General features: G+C 33.5%; 2 protein-coding genes across 3 annotated transcripts; both read left to right on the top strand.

Moving 5' to 3' along the window:
• Positions 1 to 1,706: 1,706 nt before the first annotated feature.
• LOC104231923 (BOI-related E3 ubiquitin-protein ligase 1) lies at positions 1,707 to 4,578 on the top strand. Of its 2 annotated transcripts, XR_712202.2 has the most exons (5): positions 1,708 to 2,432; positions 2,531 to 2,649; positions 2,817 to 3,172; positions 3,663 to 4,283; positions 4,391 to 4,578. XR_712202.2 is itself a non-coding variant. In XM_009784988.2 (4 exons), the coding sequence occupies exons 1-4, from the start codon at positions 2,386 to 2,388 to the stop codon at positions 4,173 to 4,175; spliced, it is 1,035 nt and encodes a 344-aa protein (XP_009783290.1). In that variant the 5' UTR covers positions 1,707 to 2,385; the 3' UTR covers positions 4,176 to 4,578. The 2 variants fall into 2 exon arrangements, 1 of the variants encoding a protein (XP_009783290.1); XM_009784988.2 differs by having other exon boundaries at positions 1,707 to 2,432; positions 3,663 to 4,578.
• Positions 4,579 to 13,299: 8,721 nt separating this feature from the next.
• LOC138876210 (uncharacterized) lies at positions 13,300 to 14,265 on the top strand. The gene is made up of 3 exons (XM_070155115.1): positions 13,300 to 13,568; positions 13,662 to 13,966; positions 14,075 to 14,265. Exons 1-3 carry the CDS (start codon positions 13,300 to 13,302, stop codon positions 14,263 to 14,265), a joined length of 765 nt encoding a protein of 254 aa, XP_070011216.1.
• The last annotated feature ends 4,700 nt before the right edge of the window (positions 14,266 to 18,965 follow it).

The raw sequence follows: 18,965 nt of genomic DNA, 5'->3' as shown, positions 1-18,965 counted from the left end.
TTTCTTTTTCTCCCACCTCAATATGTTCGTTTGATGGGGGTCTGACAATTCGCGAGAGTCGTGTAAGTCCTTACACAATACTTTCATTTATATACTCTTTAAATTGTTGTTTTCATCAATGGTGCTTGGCTTAATTGATGGAAAGGACAATATGAAGAGAAGAATGGGCTGGCATATGATTCAAGAATGAAAGCGCACTATATGGACTAATATATTATGACTTTTTATGGTTGAAAGAAAAAGATGTTAATTTGTCTAGATGGGAGAGATTTAATTAGGATGTATGGTGGAGACCTTACGTTTTGCTCAACCATAAAAATGAAAAGATTTTCCAAATGTCACAAACTTGTTTGTTCAATATCAACGTAAATAATGCAATTCAATAGGTAGGTAATTATGGGGTGTTCAGCTAATCAGCTTTGCCACATGACTATATTAAGAGGAAAATTGGCTAGTTAATTATAGTCAAGATTCCAATGCTAAATAAAAGGGAGAAAAGTAAAATTCATAGCCCTATCTTCTCTGATTCCTTGCAATTGACTACTTTATTTTACATTAAAAAGTGTTCAGGTTCTTGAAGTTTCCAATTTCCACCTGCTCGTAGGCTAAATAATAGGAAAAATTGAAGGGATAGTTGAGTGAATTTGACAGATTCATTTGAAGAAATTTTTGGTATAACATTAACTTTGAGAGAAGAAGAAGCGAACTCGGCCAACAAACATAGCAATTAGGTCGGAAGTATGCTGATATCTTCTTTATTTTGTAAGAAAAGGAATGTGATGAATACTAGCAGTTAAGCTGTTTGAATCTTGAAAACCAAGTAAAATTCAATATCATATTTTATCAAAAGCTTTTTTCTTTTTTCTTTTTTCTTTCCTTTATTATTCGAAATTCAAAAGGAAAATAAATAATTTTGATGTGTGTACATCTCATCCATCCGATTCCACTTAACAGAGATGCCAAAAGAAAAAAAGAAATAAAAACTTTAAACTTTGGACAACCTCAACAGAGCAATATCTAATTTTCAGAATCATAATTTTTCTAAGGACCCACTAGGCAAATCAATAAAAAAAAAAAAAAAAAGGAAGAAAACTATTGCACAATGAGAATGACCTAGGCTTAACAACTAGATAGGCATCTTGCATTAGGCAATGGATCCTCTGTGACCACCTCAGAAATTAATTATTAGAACAAGAAACCAATCTCCTTTATCTATGCATACAGGGACAGGTTTGTCTCTCGCTTTAAATAGTGCTCCATTTACCAAGATTATTGACTATGTAATATAATTAGTTAATTATAAATCCCCCATTTACTTAAAAAAAGAGAAACATTAAAAAAATTAGACCAGATTTTCTTTTAAAAATTATTCACATTAATAGTAAATTGTCTTAAAAAAGAAGAGGAGGGAGTCATATGAGGGATAGGTGGGCAGCATGGGCCATATACAAACAATTCCAGCGGCAGCGGTAACGGCAGAGACCTTCTGCACGCCCAACAACAATATCAACCCCAACTCCAAGACTATCCCCACATCTCCCTTATTGATTCTCCTTCTCTTTCTCTTTACTTAATATATATACACAAAAACTTTACGTATGTGGGGTGTGTGGATAATACCAATATACAAGTGAAAAATTCAATGAATAATAAATAATAGGGGGGGGGGGAAGAGTTGATAAGAAACACGAGAGTTCTCCAAAGAAAGAGCCAAACCAAAACCAAAGCTAAAGCCACGCAAAAGAGGAAGAGAAACAAGGGAAAGAAGAACAAAGCAAAAGGAAACCAAGAACCAGAATAAGACGGGCTACCTCATTCTCTCTCCCTCTCTTTCTTGGACTGATTCTCTATTTCTTCTCTCTCTCTTTCTTTCATATGCTTTCAAAAGCATTTTAGCATAGCAACGAAGCAAAGCTAAGGGAGCAAGCAAAAGAAGGCAAGTTTTGAGGAGGAAAAAAACAGAAGAAAGGAAATAAAGATAAAGTTTTTAGGTTGGAAAAAGGTGAGGAAGCAGGCAGAAATGGTCATGTTGGTGTTTTTGGAAATGGCTTCTCAGACGTAAAAAGATTCATTCACTCTTTTAACCTCACTCACTCTCTCTCTAGGGAATCAAAAAGCTACTTTCTTTTCCCCCCTTCATTTACTTGTCCTCATTCTTTACATTTCTTTGGTATTTTCTTGAAGGGTGTCACTGAAGAATCCGCCTTTGTTTAGGGCATCTTCTTCTCTATTCATGCTGTTTATGTGTTAGCCTTATAATCACACAACCCTCACCAATCACACATCTATTTCTTCATAACCATCTTCCAACTTAGAATCCCATTTCTCTCTATATAATCTATCTACCTCGCTGTTCTGAATTCTGATCATATCCCATTTCTAGAAATGGCTGTTCAAGCTCAATACCCATCAAATGTTCTCTTTCTAAACAGGTCTGCATTCAACACCCTTCCACTTTCTCCCTAAATTTTATCCTTTTTTCTTATCTAAAAAGTTTAACGGAATTTTCCTTGAATCTTATTGGTTGCAGAAATGTACAAGAAGGAAAAGGCCAACTAGGTAATGATTATTCATTGCAACATCAACCTGGCGGTGGTAGTGGAGGAGGATCTTTTCTTGATCAAACACAAATGCTATTCAATCCTGGAGGTAGGAAAGACTTCATAGTTCATACTTACATAACAACTGTGTTTCAATCCCAAACCAGTCAAAAGCTCGAAACTTTACTTTTTTCGTTTTCTTTATAATCAATTCTGTATTGAGCATACAAATTTCAATCTAAATATCTATTTATGATTTGATTTTTGGGATGATAGGTGGTGGAAATGCAAGAAAGAGAGGAAGAGAACTTACAAGTACAACGGCAGCAATGAATCCATTGATGTCGATGCAGTCTCAGCCTCAACCTCAACTCATTGACCTCGCTCAGCTTCACACATCGCCTCCTTCGCAGCAGACACCAAATGTTGTCTCCACCGGACTCCGTTTAGCTTTCGGAGACCAACAGCAGCAGCAACAGCAACAACATCAATTACAGCACCAGCATCATCACCATCACTCTCTTTCTCCTCAATCCTCTCAATCATCAGCTTTTTATTCAATATTAACAGAAGATTTAGCTACTCATATCAAACAGCAACGCGATGAAATTGATCATTTCCTCCAAATTCAGGTACTATTTGTTTTTCTTCAAATTTTACTTTACGCCTCAATCCTAAATTAGTTATCCTAAACTAGTTATCGGGCAGACTCTATGAATTCTCACTATGCATTTCGTTCCATACCGAAATGTTCTCTCTAATTCATTAGAAGGGCAGTCCAATACACTAAGCTCCCGTGCATGCTTCCGTTATGCGTGGAGTCTAATGTGGAAATGAAAGAGGCTGTTTTTCCGCTTTGAACCCGTTACATCCTGATCACATTGCGCCAAGGCTCCCATTCAAAATTCATCATAAATTGATTAATTTTGAACTGATCATTAATATACCATAACTCTTCTCGTTTCTCTTTTATCGGAGTTTGAAATAAGCAATATGAGCAAGCTCATAGACAATATAGTTTCTTCTTTTTCTTTTCAAATTTTACCATGCCTTTTGAATTTGTTTTCCGTATTCTCAATTGCAGAGGATGAATTTATTTATTTAGTTTTTGATATTCAATAGGGAGAACAATTGAGGCGTACGTTAGCAGAGAAAAGGCAACGTCACTACCGTGCGCTGATGGGAGCAGCTGAGGAGTCAATGGCGCGAAGGCTAAGAGAAAAAGAAGCGGAGATGGAGAAAGCAACGCGGCGAAACGCGGAACTAGAGGCGCGTGCAGCGCAATTGAGCGCGGAGGCGCAGGCGTGGCAAGCAAGGGCGAGGGCACAGGAAGTGACAGCGGCGACGCTGCAAGCGCAGCTACAGCACGCCATGATGAACGGCGGCAGGTGTAACGAGAGAGACGACGGGAATGGCGGAGGCGAACCGGAGGATGCTGAATCGGCCTACATTGACCCGGACCGAGTCGTTGAGTCGACCGGTCCGAGTTGCAAAGCGTGTGGGAAACGAGTCGCCTCAGTGGTTCTATTGCCGTGTCGCCATTTGTGTGTTTGTACAGAATGTGATGCTGTTGCTCAAGCTTGCCCGTTGTGTTTCTCCATTAGAAGCTCAAGCGTTGAGGTCTATCTTTGCTAGAAGCCCAATTACCGGCCTACTTTGTTTTCGGCCCAAGCCCAAGTCCTGAACTAGGACCTTTTCAATTAATGTTCTAATGGTTAAAAAGAGTTATTATAATTAAAAAAGGTAAACAAAAATGAAACAAAAATAATATTTCATTTAATAAGTATATAATTTCTTACTTCGACATTTTTTCGTTTCTTTACTTTTTTTCTTGGGGTTTGGTTTTGCAGCAAATCAAGGACTCAAAAATTTTCATTGCCTTTTATTTTGGAGAGGTTAAACACAGTTTGACTGTTGGAGATGAGGCATTGCCTTTTCTGTTATCTTTTTTCTTTTTCTCTTTTAGAAAATTAATTCATTTGTAAATTCGTTTATTTACCCGTCCTTTTGACATCATAAATCTTAACATTTTCGTCAATTTTTCTTTTCTTAGAATGGCATCATGAAAAATTGTCAATTATTCGTGATTCATATTTTACTACTTGCAGTTCTTTCTAAAATAAAAGATAAATGTATCAAATCTTAATGTGCAATAAAATAAGAATAATAATAAGGGTATAATTAGAAGAGAGGGGAGTGTTCTTTTAATCTTAGCTTATAGTTTGTTTGGCCAAACTTCTGCAATCCTAAAAACACTTTTTTTCTATAAGTTGAAGTGTTTGACCAAACTTTTAGAAGGAAAAAAAAAAGTACTTTAGAGGAAAAGCAAGAAGCTTGGCCAAACACTAATGGTTGCTTAGAAGTTTTTTTCAAATTAATTAGTCAAACACAAATTGATTCTCACCAAAAGTACTTTTGAGAAAAGTAATTTTAAGAAAAAAGCACATCTCAAAATCAGTGTTTTAAAAGGCGTGCGAACACTGGGTCGAGGCGCTCTAAAAACGCCCCGAGGTAATGTTGTGGGATGAAAGTTTCAAGAGGGGTACTCCCGAGCGTTTAAGGCGCATTGTAGTGAGGCGTAAGCCCCAGAGACTTTTTCAAATTAAAAACAAAAATTGTTGAATAAGTTTTTCATATATTACCCAAATTTTCAAAAGTCAGCTTGTAATTACTCAAAAGTTTTAATAAGGAACTGAAATATATTAAATTTAGAAGTCAATTTTTTTAATTGATTAACACTCTAATTTATGGCCTTTCCTATTTCTTTATCTTGTTCGCTAGTCTGCTAATATCATCCAAAGCAACGAATATTCAATTTCTTTTACAAATACAAGAGAACTCCATTCTCCTTCATAACAGCAAGATCAAAGTTCAGATTACAGGTTAGTTATTCTTTTTTGTCCTCCATGTAGAAAACTTTATTATTTTTGACTCAAATTATTTGTACTTGTAAGAAGCATATAATAAATTATTTTGACTAGTTTTTTGTGGGGATGAGGCGTGCGCGCGCGCACACACACACACACACACACATATATATATATATATATATATATATATATATATATATATATATATATATATATATAATTTTTATAATTATGGGTTTATAAATATTTACTGTAATTATATTATTTTATAAAATATTAAATACCCATTAGGCTTACGCTCTGTGCCTCAAAGCTTACGCCTCGTTGAGGCATATGTAAAACGCCTCGCCTTACGTCCACACCTTTTAAAATATTACAATAAACTGATTTTTATAGCTTGGCCAACCAGGCTATTAATCTAGCTTTTAACCATAGAAGATTAATTTATATTATTACCTCTCTAATTCTAGTGTTCCAAGAATAGTCAAAAAGTTTTAAGAGGAAATGTTCCACGGGGCCATCTATAGTGTTTGAATAATGAGAAACACTACATGGCCTAATTAAAAGTTCGGTTTGAATTTATTTTTCTAACCTAATTAAGAGATTTAATCAGGACCCTGTTGCTAAAATGAGAATTGTTACACCAGAAATTAGCACGGCGTGACCCCTTAAGGCGATGATCTTGGTAGAATGTCCCCATTTTGGATGGTCTTAGCAAAATGTTTCCCCTTTTTACTTAAATATCATAGGTTTTTACTTTTAAAGCCTGAAACTCTTGTTTGACGGTGGAAAGAAAAATTTAATGGTGGATTTTTTGTTGAAATCATTTTTCTCCTTTTTATTTAGGAGGATTTATAGTGTTTTCATACTTTCCCTCCAGCGTGACTCGAATCCAGGAACTAACGATGGTGGGTGGAGGTGCTTTACCACCTGCGCAAGCCTCACTTGTCTATTAAAGCCATTTGAATGTTGATAATTTGTGTTTAAACTTTTAGTTTAGACACAAATTTTGATAATTTACTGTAAAAATCTCAAAACTCTATTATTGAACCTCAAAATGTATTGAAGAAGACAAAGTTGATCTTTTTGATTTAGTGTTATTCGACTAAGTTAGTGATTAGGGATTTGTGTTGGTATTTAGAAGCTTTGTTTCAAGTTTGAGATCATTTGGAGTTGTTTGATCAAAATTGAAGTTGCAAATTCGAATAACACTTTGTTAAAATTACCGAAAAAAATATGTCAATCCGATAGACTTTGGTGAACAACTTAACATATAGGTGGATAAAATATACATATAGGTGGATAAAATATGGTATCAACTCTATCGACCTAGTTAGAAAAATCCTTGAGGAACGAAAGTATAACAATTTTGTAGACTTTTACGAACAACTAAACACATAAGTTAATAATAATAGCATTAAATACCGCAAAATCTAACGATATCGACCACCCAAAAAGTCCCTTTTGTGTCAATCTGTACCTGGATTGAAAGTTTGGTTGGAACTAATTTTGTTAGCCTAGTTGTATTTAAACATTAATATCCTTCTTGAACTTTAATATATAGATTCTCCTCTATTTTTGCCAAACATTTTGGCGCATAATTAATTAGCAACTTACGTGGTACAATTGTTTATCAGTATCCTATTCTTTTGCAACATTAATGTTTCATCCCAACTTTCATTACTATAATAAAAGTAATCAAATCTCCCTTCTAATAAACTTTTGTCACGTTACAATTAGATTTATTTACTGCTCTAATGTTTAGAACCTCATTTTATCAAGAAGTATGAATTTCCTCCTCTCTCATGAATTTCACAAGAGTACATTCATATACACTTTTTTAGTCTGATTGAGCAATTTTCTGTACTAAGGCTAGGATATTTTGGCATACGCTCCTTGTTGGTACAAAATAATTGCACGGACCAACTTGGGTTGTTTTTTTAATTAGATGTAGCAGTATTTAAAGCATTTTCACTTGATGTCAAGTCTCTCGCACAGAAGGAAATTTTAATATTACACTTGGTTGGCTTTAGTGGTGGCAAAATAGTAAAAAAAACAAACAGACAGTATTTCACTCATATTATTCTTAAAAATGGGTTGGACAATAAACTTTTTAAAAACGGGTCAAATTGGATATAACCATACTATCCACTTTGAAAAATCGGCAAAGGGCCCAATATACCCCTTTACTTTCAAATTTTATTTACCTGTACCCTTCTTATACTATTAGGCTATCCATACCCCTACCGTCATACTTTGGAACAAAAATACCCCTATTTTAGATGGAGTGCCACGTGGCAGCACCAGATTAAAATAACCCATTTCTTTTTTTTTACCCAACTCATTTTAAATAACCCACAACCCGAACCATATTTTTCAGTTTTTTTAAAGAATTTTCTTTTTGTAAAACTTAAAAAAAATTGCGAAATATATTCGTTTAAAATAAACTGAGTAGATACTGAAAAGATTTTGCAAAAGAAATTGTAAAAACCGAAAAAAAAATTATTTTTTTTAAAAAATAATTTTTTTGTAAAAACAGATTTGTAAAAACTGAAAATATTTGTAAAAACTGGAATTTTTTTTCCAGTTTTTAACAAAATATTTTCGTTTTTTAAAAACTGAAAAAATATTTCCAATAAAATATTTTCAATAAAATATTTTCATTTTTGAAAAATGTTTTTTTTCCAGTTTTCTAAAAGACTTTCTTTTTGTAAAAACTGATTTTTTTTGTATAAACTGAATTTTTTTGGTAAAAACAGAAAAAAAAATTTCGTTTTTTAAAAACTGAAAAAATTATTTTCAAAAAAATATTTTCGTTTTTGATTTTTTTTTTTCATTTTTTCAGTTTTTTAAAAGAATTTTTTGTAAAAACTGGAAATACAAATTTGTAAAAATAGAAAAAAAACATTTTTTGTTTTTTAATAAAATATTTTCGTTTTTTAAAAACTGAATTTTTTGAAAAAAACTAGAAAAAATTAAAATAGGGGTCGGGTTGTGGGTTTTTTTAAAAATGGGTCAGGTAAAAAAAAAGGGTCGCTTTAATCGGGTGTTGCCACGTGTTACTCCATCCAAAATAGGGGTATTTTTGTTTCAAAGTATGACAGTAGAGGTATAAATAACCAATAGTATGACGGTAGGGGTATAGATAGCCCAATAGTATAACAAGGGGTACAGTTAAACAATATTTCAAAGTAGAGGGGTATATTTAGCCCTTTGTCGTTGAAAAATAGATAACCAATGGATAACTAATGGGTTCGTCAGGAATTTTTCCCAAAAGTAATCATATTTAAGAAGCCATGAATAATATGGATATCCATATTATCCGTCGATTAACCCATTTTTTATCTGTATTAAATATGAGTCGGATTAGATAATTTTTTTTTTGTATTATCTGTTTTTGACCGAACCATATCCGACCCAACCCAACCCGACCCATCTGTTTGCCACCTCATTTGGCTTTATAAATATTTGAACCATTAAGAGGCTGTAAAACTGTTAAGTTTCTTAATTATTAACTTCGGTTTGTAAAGAAAACAAGAGGAAACAGAAAAGGGAGTAGTTCTGTAATCTTTGCTCATTAATCAAACTCTTTCTTCACAAGTATTTTCCAAAAGCATGCTTGGTAATTAGTAATTGGTATAACCTGTGAAGATTCTTCCTCCACTTTGGTATGGCATATTCTCCAGTGAAGCAACATGCTTTTTAATTTGGTATATCAAAGTAAATGGCAGAAGCTCTTAGTTTGACCACTTTAATGTCAATTTTAAATAACATAACCAATTTGTCATTCTCTTACGGGTCGTTTCGTACTATGAATAAGCAAAAGTAATTCTCCGATAAAATTTTAGTACCGTCTTATTCTTTGTTTAGTTACTAATTTTGGGATAACTTTTATTCAAGGATTAAAAATAGTATTGGGATAATTTACAGAAGGTAGAATAGTAATTCCAAGATAAGTTATTCAAGGATAAAACAGTAAAATTGACAATCTCAGAATTAATACAACATATCAGACCAATAAAAAATAATGCTAGAATAATTAATTCTAGCATAACTAATCTCAATATAACTAATTAATACTAGTATATCTTGTGTTCGAACCAAACCATCCCTTAGTGGATAACTTCCCCTTTTCAATGGATTTAAACTCAAGTTTCCTTGGGACGTATTCGCCCGTTTTATACTGTAACACGTTGGCTTTATTGTATCTACATTTGTTGTCTCACTTTTTTATAAATTTCTGTGAAGGTTCTGATAGCTACCTTACAAAATTTACTAGGGGTAAAACTTATTCAATTCTACTGTTTGCACCACCTTCAACTTGTCCGTTTCTTTTTCTTACCAATTTACCAGAGGGGATATCCTATCAATTTTCGCAATAAATAATGGCAGCTACACACTGCTGAGCTTTGAGAAACTCATGCAACCATTTTCTTCTTTCCACAATTATTTGCTCAAATTAAGAGGACTCAATGTACTAGAGAGAAATGTAAAATAATTGTACTAGTAATGAATCATTGGATGGTATGGACCCTTGAAATATTAATGAGCAGTGGTGTGTATATATATATATATATATATATATATGACAGTAGCTAATAATGTTTTGACATAACAAAGAGACCTGAGGAAGTGTCAAATCTTGAAATAAAATTGAACGTTTTCTGAAATTAACATAGGCAGTAATTAGTAACATGTACCTAGTATATATGATTCTTTTCTTGTGTGTTTTGTTCTTTTTTTTATGTTAATGTTAGGTAAGTAATCACATTTTCATTTCCCTATTTGATGACAGTTAGCCTTTAGTCAATAAGATAGATGATAATCATTTTTAACTAACACTAAAGTTGAGAACTTAAATTTCGTGCGCTAACAATTAAACTCCTTAGCTCACTAAACTCCGATATATATATATATCTCCTGTTTTTGCTATCTCGTCTCATGAACAATTTCAATACATATGGCACAAGCACTTTCATATATCGAAACGAGAATGGGATCGTGTGTTTTCACGTTTTATCCGTAGTATTCGATTTATATTGAGTTTTGATTGATGAATGAGAAGGAAAATAAAATAACATCATACTCGTCCTCAGCCTGATCATGTGCTTTGATCCCTTCGCCTGTCCACCGCGAGTGGAAGCAGCTAGATGCGTAATTCCTACTATTTTGGAAAAAATGGAGGAGAAAACAGCAACATATATTTAATATAATACTAAGATTATAAGATTAGTCAAAAACCAAATCAAGTTTGAGTACAAAGACATTTGGACAAGTTAGTCTAGAACAATATAAACAGATGATGTCTTGAATATGAGACTGCAAAAAGCATTTGGTGTGTTAAAAGGGCATGTTATGACTTAGAGGGTTGGTCACACGATACACATAAATTCAGTAATTTTTGCCCAAACACTATATATACATTAAGAAATCAACTGCAATTTTATAAATATTTGGTCGTAAAATCCTATTTTATTACAATTAATATTAACTTGACATCGATATAGAAACTCATAAACATTAAATTTTAGATCACCTGTATCTCCGGTTGTCCTACTTAATTTAGTACGTAGTCTCATTCTAGGGCCGTCAAATTGTAATTTATTAAACCAAAGAGACTGCATTTCTGGTTGCTCAGTATGTTTGAACACGAGAACCCCAAGAACTTGACTTTTGAAATTCAAAATAGCAATAGAGTCAAATGCTCTGTCCATTCGATACTTCATAGTTCAACTTGCATTTGGTCCGTTGACCATTAAAAGAGATGACAATAAATGGTTTTCTGATGCGTTTACTTAGAAATCTACGGTTCTCTTACTCTTCCCTCCCTCCCTCCGTTCATTTTTACTTGTCATGTATGCTAAAAATAAATTTTCATTTTTTACTTATTACTTTACGCATATCAAGAGAAGATAATTTTTTTTCTTGTTATACTCACAATATTTATAACTCATTTCAAATCATTTTTTCAAATCTAACGTAAAAAGTCAAATCGTGCAATGTAAAAGTGAAAGAGAGAGTAGTACCCATTATTAAACAAGTCCCATTACACAAAACTGTTTCTAGTCGAATGGAAATATAGCATAGCATATCTGTAACAAGTAAGGGTAAAAGCTAATTTATGCCATTTGCAAGGGTAATTTTTTGTACGAAATTGCAATCCATATAATTGTTAGATGGGGCAGGTTTTTATCCCCCTTTCCAACATTTATATAGTAATGGACCTCAAAGCACGTGTATTTTTGTTTTTTTCTCACAACCAAAACCACATAACAAATCAATCTTCCACCTTATACTTTACAAGTGGGATAAACTAAATCTTGTTATTACTTTATTACATTCTCATGATATTATGACCCAATCTATTCATGGATTTAATGGGAGGTACAAATTATAGTGTAAATGGAATAATTAGTATGAAAAGAACCAAGGAAATTGACAACCTAAATAATGAACCATTACCTAAATGCATAACACTAAGCATATGACTTTTGCTTCTGCTTTAATTGTAGATGTGCTAAGTGTTGTGGCATGTGGATGTCCTTCCGACCTAATTTTCCCTTTTCATTTTTTTCCCCTTACCTTTTCTTGTGATTTTATCTTGGACGATAAAGGATGTTTTGTATTGAGAAAAAGAGGCATGATTAGGCTCGTAATAATATAAGAGATTAAGACATATCAGAGAAGGATCGATATTCCTATTTACTGAGTGAGAAATCTAACAGAGCCTTTTGCCCCCATTGAAAAACCTGATCAACATAATCTCCTATTAAACGATTTAGAAATGTATCGTTGTTTGTAAACAAAGTCCCACATGAAAATAGAAAAAAAATAAAGCTCCTTATAAGATATGAAATATTGTTAATACTGTAAAGCATTTTAAAGAAAATCGTGTGGACTTGGCTTACGCGGACAAACACAATATTAAGAGTACTCATTTATCCTTAACCAAAGGTTTCGAGTTCGAGCCTCTGGGTATGGAGTCGTTTTTGTTAGGGAGCGCTTTACTCCCAACGTGACACTTTCCGGCGCGAATCCGGATTTAGTCGGGCCCCAATATAACTACCAGACATCGTGTGAGAAACAAAAAAAAAAGAGTATTTTTGGGGCAGGTAGCCCAACACCTTTTGCCCCACTGAAAAAATAAGCATAAAGATCAGATTTCCCCTAAAATCATGGCGTTTGCTGGTCGATTGTTATGAATTCTCCTTCTCCCTTAGCTGTTTTAGGCCAACAAGAGATCAATCGTATGAACTTTGAAATGCATATTAATCAAAGTATTAACTAATGAAATTCAAAAGTTGACGCTATTAATTATTTTATCTAAGAAATAAGCTCGTCTGTCCATTTTTTAATTTAGTTGTTTAATTAAAGTTGAACTTGTAGGCTGTATAGCTACCTAAGTATTACCAACATTTTCCAACTCGATCAATTCCTTTTATTATTTTGGCGAGGAATTCAAGGATATTAAAGAAGAAAAATATGCTCCTTGAGAGGTACGTTTTAAAAGAAAGAGATTCGTGTTATGATAAATATTACATTATGTTGGATGTCTACTCTTCTTCCATGATCTTCATCTCAAATGTTTAATGACATATTCAATGACATATTTTGTATGTTCAACGACATATTCCATGACATATTTTCTTCACTTTTTATGCCTATATAAAGGCCTTGTAATAGATAGAAAAATACACACAATTGAAGAAGAAATAAGAATCTCTCTTCCTCTCTTTTTCTCTATATCTCTTAGTTTGTTTTTGCTTGTTCTATATTGTTATTTTGAGTTATATTTTATAACATGTTATCAGCACAAAGCTCTACCATCTCAAGAAGATCTTTGAGAAAATTAAGGTATAATTTTTCTCAAATTTGTATTTTTTTTAATTATGTCTGATATTATGAAAAGAAAGTTCGTTGCCCTTGAAATTTCGGGCAAGAACTATGTGACATGGGTATTGGATGCTGAAATCCATTTAGATGCAATGGGTCTTGGAGACGCCATTAAAGATAAAGATAAAACATCTACCCAAGACAGTGCTAAGGTCTTGATTTTCTTGCGCCATCACCTTGATGAAGGGTTGAAAATTGAATATTTCACAGTGAAAGATCCACTTATTTTGTGGAATGGTTTAAAGGAAAGATATGACAACTTAAAGTTGGTCACTCTTCCACAAACACGATATGATTGAGCTCATCTTAGGCTCCAAGACTTTAAGTCTGTTTCTGAATATAATTCTGCTATGTTTAGAATTACTTCTAAATTGAAACTTTGTGGAGATAATATCAGTGACTATGATATGCTTGAAAAAATGTTTACAACGTTTCATGCCTCCAATATGGTCTTGCAACAGCAGTACCGAGAGAAAGGCTTCACAAAGTACTCTCAGTTGATTTCTCTTCTACTTGTGGCTGAACGAAACAATGAATTGCTTATGAGAAACCACGAAAATCGACCCACTTTGTCTACACCATTGCCTAAAGAGGATGAGGTGTATTCCCATTATGCTAATCGTGGAAAAGGTCGTGGCCATATCCAAGGAAGAAATTTTCCAGGTGTTAATCATCCTCCAACGAAAAATAACTTCCAAAAATGAAAAGGGAAATATGAGAAGCGAAACGCAAAGGATTCAGAAACTAAATACTTTCGTTGCGGTAGAAAAGGGCATTGGGCAAAAATTTGTCGCATACCAAAACATTTGGTTGAGCTTTATCAAGCATCTCTGAAGAATAAAGGTCCTGAAGCCAATCTTGTCTATGACAATACCTACTTGGATGTGGCAGATTCTTTTGAGTACCCTGATGAAAAAATAAACCACTTGATCGGTGATGGATCTGTGGTTAGAGATGATTGATCAATTTAATTTTTATGCTTTCCTATTCGTAGTATGTAATGAATAAATATCTCGTAATTTTTATTGCACTTTATAATTCTTCTTAAGTAGTTCTTAAGAATATTTTTATTTCCGAAATTTTATAAATTTTACAAACAAGGAGTAGTATCCTATTAATTAGTATTCTAGTCTCAGTGATCTTTTAACGATTTTAACTTTCCTTTACGTTGCTTTAATTCTCTTTAAGAAAAGGTTTACAAGCACCTTGGAACATTTTTTTACTTCACCCTCAATTTTTTTATGAGTATGTTCTTTTCTTACACGGATCAATTATTTTTCATATAATGTGTAGGAAAATGCAAATAATTTATACATGTAAATAAATTTATTGTAGCTGTATTAGTCATATGTGTACTTGTATTATTTTTGTTGCGTAATTATTTGTATAATAATTAGAATTTGCCAGAAAATGCATTAAAGGCTGCTATTGAATTATTGGTTTAACTTTATTTCTTTTCCATTTTTCTCTAAAAATACTAATATTTATTCATATACTTCTTTTGTATGTCAAACTATGGGAAGCAAATATGGATATCTTTCAAAGCAAACTTGGATCAAAGTTCAATTATAAAAGTATTTGCTTAATTGATTCATGTACGACACATACAATATTCAAAGAGAAGAAGTATTTCTCTCATTTAAGTATGTGTAAGGCAGATATTACTATAATTTCTGGTAGTAGTAATCTAATTGAAGGCTCTGGAAGAGCTACTATAACTCTGCCTAAGGGAACAATAATTATCATAGAGAATGCAATGTTCTCCTCCAAGTCCAAGAGGAACTTGTTGAGTTTTAAAGATATCCGCAGAAATGGATTTCATATTGAGACAATAGATGAGAATAATATGGAATATCTTATCGTTACCAAGAATGTCTCTGGCCAGAAAAAAGTTATTGAGAAGTTCCCATGTTTATCTTGTGGCCTGTATTGGACAAAAATTAATGCAATTGAGGCACATTCTACCTTAAACCAAAAGGTTACTGCTTCCAATACTTTTGTACTTTGGCATGATCGATTGGGCCATCCTGGATCAATTATGATGAGACGAATCATAGAAAACTCAAATGGGCATCCATTAAAGAATTTGAAAATTCTTTTAAATAATGAATTTTCTTGCACTTCTTGTTATCAAGGCAAGTTAATTATAAGACCATCACCAACAAAGGTTGAGATTGAGTCCCCTGCATTTATAGAACGTATACAAGGGGACATTTGTGGACCTATTCACCCACCTAGTAGGTCGTTTAGATATTTTATGGTCTTAATAGATGCATCTTCTAGATGCTCTCATGTATGACTATTGTCATCTCGCAACCTCGCGTTTGCAAAATTAATGGCACAAATAATCCGATTACGGGCATAATTTTCCGATAATCCAATTAAGTCTATTAGACTTGATAATGCTGCTGAGTTTTCATCCCAAACATTTAATGATTATTTCTTATCAATTGGGATAAAAGTGGAACATTCTGTAGCTCATGTTCACACTCAAATTGGCCTTGCAGAGTCTTTAATTAAATGTCTGCAATTGATAGCAAGACCGTTACTCATGAAAACGAAGTTTCCCACTTCTGTTTGGGGTCACGCCATTTTGCATGCAACAATGCTAGTTCGTCTCAGACCGACAAATTATCATAAATATTCCCCGTTGCAATTAGTTTTGGGTCATGAACCTAATATATCTCATATAAGAATTTTTGGATGCGCTGTATATGTGCCTATAGCACCCCCATATCGCACCAAGATGGGTCCCCAAAGAAGGTTAGGAATATATGTTGGGTTTGAATCGCCTTTCATTATTCGCTACCTTGAAACATTAACGAGAGATTTGTTCACTGCTTGTTTTGCAGATTGTCGATTCGATGAGGCATTTTCCCCAAAATTAGGGGGAGAAATTAGTGAAACCAAATGTGAAATTTTGTGGAAAAATACATCATTGTCTCATCTTGATCCACGTGCCTCTATTTGTGACACAGAGGTGCAAAAGATTATTCATTTGCAGAAAATAGCAAATCAAATGCCAGATGCATTTACGGATCTAAAAAGGATAACAAAATCACATATCCCTGCAGAGAATGTCCAATCCGTATTGATGTCCATATTGGACAATCTTCTAGTGTCATAGCTAATGAGACAAAAGCACGCCTAAAACGTGGCAGACCATTAGGTTCTAAGGATTGAAATCCTAGAAAAAGGAAAACAAATGATCAAGATGACACTACGAAAGAGTCTCATAAAGAAATTCACGATTTAACCAATCCTGAGATTCATGAGGAAATCAATGAACCTGAGACTCAAGAAAATAAAGAACTATCAATAAATCCAATCGATATTGAGACAAATTTGAATCGAGTGGATATAGTGGTGGATTACATCTTTGCATATAATATTGCATCTAGCATTATGCAAGAAAGTGAGGATTTTGAACCTCAATCTATTGGAGAATGTCGACAAAGACTTGATTGGCCAAAATGGCAAGAAGCAATCCAATTAGAGTTAAGTTCACTTGCAAAACGTGAAGTTTTTGGGCATGTAGTCCAAACACCTAATGGTGTTAAGCCTGCTGGCTATAAATGAGTCTTTGTACGCAAAATGAACGAGAAAAATGAGGTACAAAGATATAAGGCACGCCTTGTTGCATAAGGATTTTCACAAAGGCCTGGTATCGATTATGAAGAGACATTCTCCTATTATGGATGCTATAATATTCCGTTATCTCATTAGTTTTGCTGTCCATGAAAAGCTTGACATGCATTTAATAGATGTAGTTACAGCCTACCTTTACGACTCACTTGATAATGAGATATACATGAAAATTCCCGAGGGATTTAAAATGCCTAACGCACAGAATTCAAAGTCCCGGAAAATATTTTCAATCAAATTGCAAAGATCTTTGTATGGTCTAAAGCAATCAGGAAGAATGTGGTATAACCGTCTTAGTGAGTATTTATTAAAAGAAGGTTATATAAATGATGCCATTTGTCAATGTGTCTTTATAAAGAAAACAACATCGGAATTTGTTGTACTTGCCATATATGTCGATGACATAAACCTTATTGGAACTCCTACAGAACTACAAAAGGCAATTGATTATTTAAAGAAGGAATTCGAGATGAAAGATCTCGGAAAGACAAAATTATGTCTCGGTTTGAAAATTGAACATTTGACAAATGAGATTTTTGTTCATCAATCTGCCTATATAAAAAAAAGGTATTGAAATGGTTTTACATGGATGGGGCACATCCATTAAGTACTCCGATGATTGTTCAATCACTTGATGTGAATAAGGACCCATTTCGACCTCAAGAAAAGAATGAAGAGCTTCTTGGTCCTGAAGTACCATATCTTAGTGCAATTGGTGCACTAATGTATCTTGCTAACACTACAAGGCCTGACATAACTTTTTCGGTTAATGTCTTAGCAAGATATAGCCCTACTCCTACAAAGAGATACTGGAATGAGATCAAACTCATATTGCGATATCTAAAAGGGACTACCGATATGGGCTTATTTTATGACAATGATTGCAATCTCGATCTTGTTGGTTATGCCGATGTTGGGTATTTATCTGACCCACATAAGGCTCGATCTCAAACAGGTTATATGTTTACATGTGGCGACACTGCCATATCTTGGCGATCGACTAAGCAATCAATCGTGGCTACTTCTTCTAATCATGCTGAGATAATTGCTATTTATGAAACAAGTCGAGAATGTATTTGGTTGAGGTCTATAATACATCTTATCCGAGACAAATGTGGTTTGAAGTGTGACAAACTACCCACAATTTTGTATGAAGACAATGCAGCATGCATAGCCCAATTGAACAGAGGATTTATAAAAGGAGATAGGACAAAACACATTTCACCAAAGTTATTTTTACACATGATATTCAAAATAATGGTGAAAACAATGTGCAACAGATTCAATCAAGTGATAATATGGCTGATTTGTTCACCAAATCTCTACCAACATCAACCTTCAAGAAACTGGTGTACAAAATTGAGATACGAAGGCTCAAGGATGTGAGTTGATGCTCTCATTAGGGGGAGTTAATACGCGTTGTACTCTTTTTTCCTTACAAGGTTTTGTCTCACTGGGTTTTCCTTGCAAGGTTTTTAACGAGGCAACCAAAAGATGTATTTCTAAACTTGTGTACTCTTTTTCCTTCACTAGGATTTTTTCCCATAGGGTTTTTACCTAATAAAGTTTTAACGAGGCACATTATCTATGGACATCCAAGGGGGAGTGTTATGATAAATATTACATTATGTTGGATGTCTGCTCTTCTTCCATGATCTTCATCTCAAATGTTTAATGACATATTTTATGACATATTTTGTATGTTCAATGACATATTCCATGATATATTTTCTTCACTTTTTATGCCTATATAAAGGCCCTGTAATAGATAGAAAAACACACATAATTGATGAAGAAATAAGAATCTCTCTTCTTCTCTTTCTCTCTATATCTCTTAGTTTGTTTTTGCTTGTTCTATATTGTTATTTTGGGTTATATTTTATAACAATTTCTTATATGACTATATGTATGATGCTGAGCCTACCATGGGCTCATGGTTCTAAACCACCCATTTTTAATTGTTCCAATTCAAACTTGAAACCAATTCATGACAAGTTTAAGAGACACTACCCATGAC

The sequence above is a fragment of the Nicotiana sylvestris genome, chromosome 8 (assembly GCF_000393655.2).
Source record: "Nicotiana sylvestris chromosome 8, ASM39365v2, whole genome shotgun sequence".
NCBI lineage: Eukaryota > Viridiplantae > Streptophyta > Magnoliopsida > Solanales > Solanaceae > Nicotiana > Nicotiana sylvestris.
Note: the sequence above shows the minus strand (reverse complement) of the source record. Positions and strands in the feature narration are given on the sequence as shown.

Bases quoted from the DNA above. Each gene is read 5' to 3' on its own strand.
- LOC104231923 (XM_009784988.2), top strand. From the start codon at position 2,386: ATGGCTGTTCAAGCTCAATACCCATCAAATGTTCTCTTTCTAAACAG. The intron at 2,650-2,816 runs GTAGGAAAGACT...TTGGGATGATAG, and splicing joins AATGCTATTCAATCCTGGAG to GTGGTGGAAATGCAAGAAAG. The intron at 3,173-3,662 runs GTACTATTTGTT...GATATTCAATAG, and splicing joins ATCATTTCCTCCAAATTCAG to GGAGAACAATTGAGGCGTAC.
- LOC138876210 (XM_070155115.1), top strand. From the start codon at position 13,300: ATGTCTGATATTATGAAAAGAAAGTTCGTTGCCCTTGAAATTTCGGGC. The intron at 13,569-13,661 runs GTTGGTCACTCT...TGCTATGTTTAG, and splicing joins GAAAGATATGACAACTTAAA to AATTACTTCTAAATTGAAAC. The intron at 13,967-14,074 runs GTGTTAATCATC...GCGGTAGAAAAG, and splicing joins CCAAGGAAGAAATTTTCCAG to GGCATTGGGCAAAAATTTGT.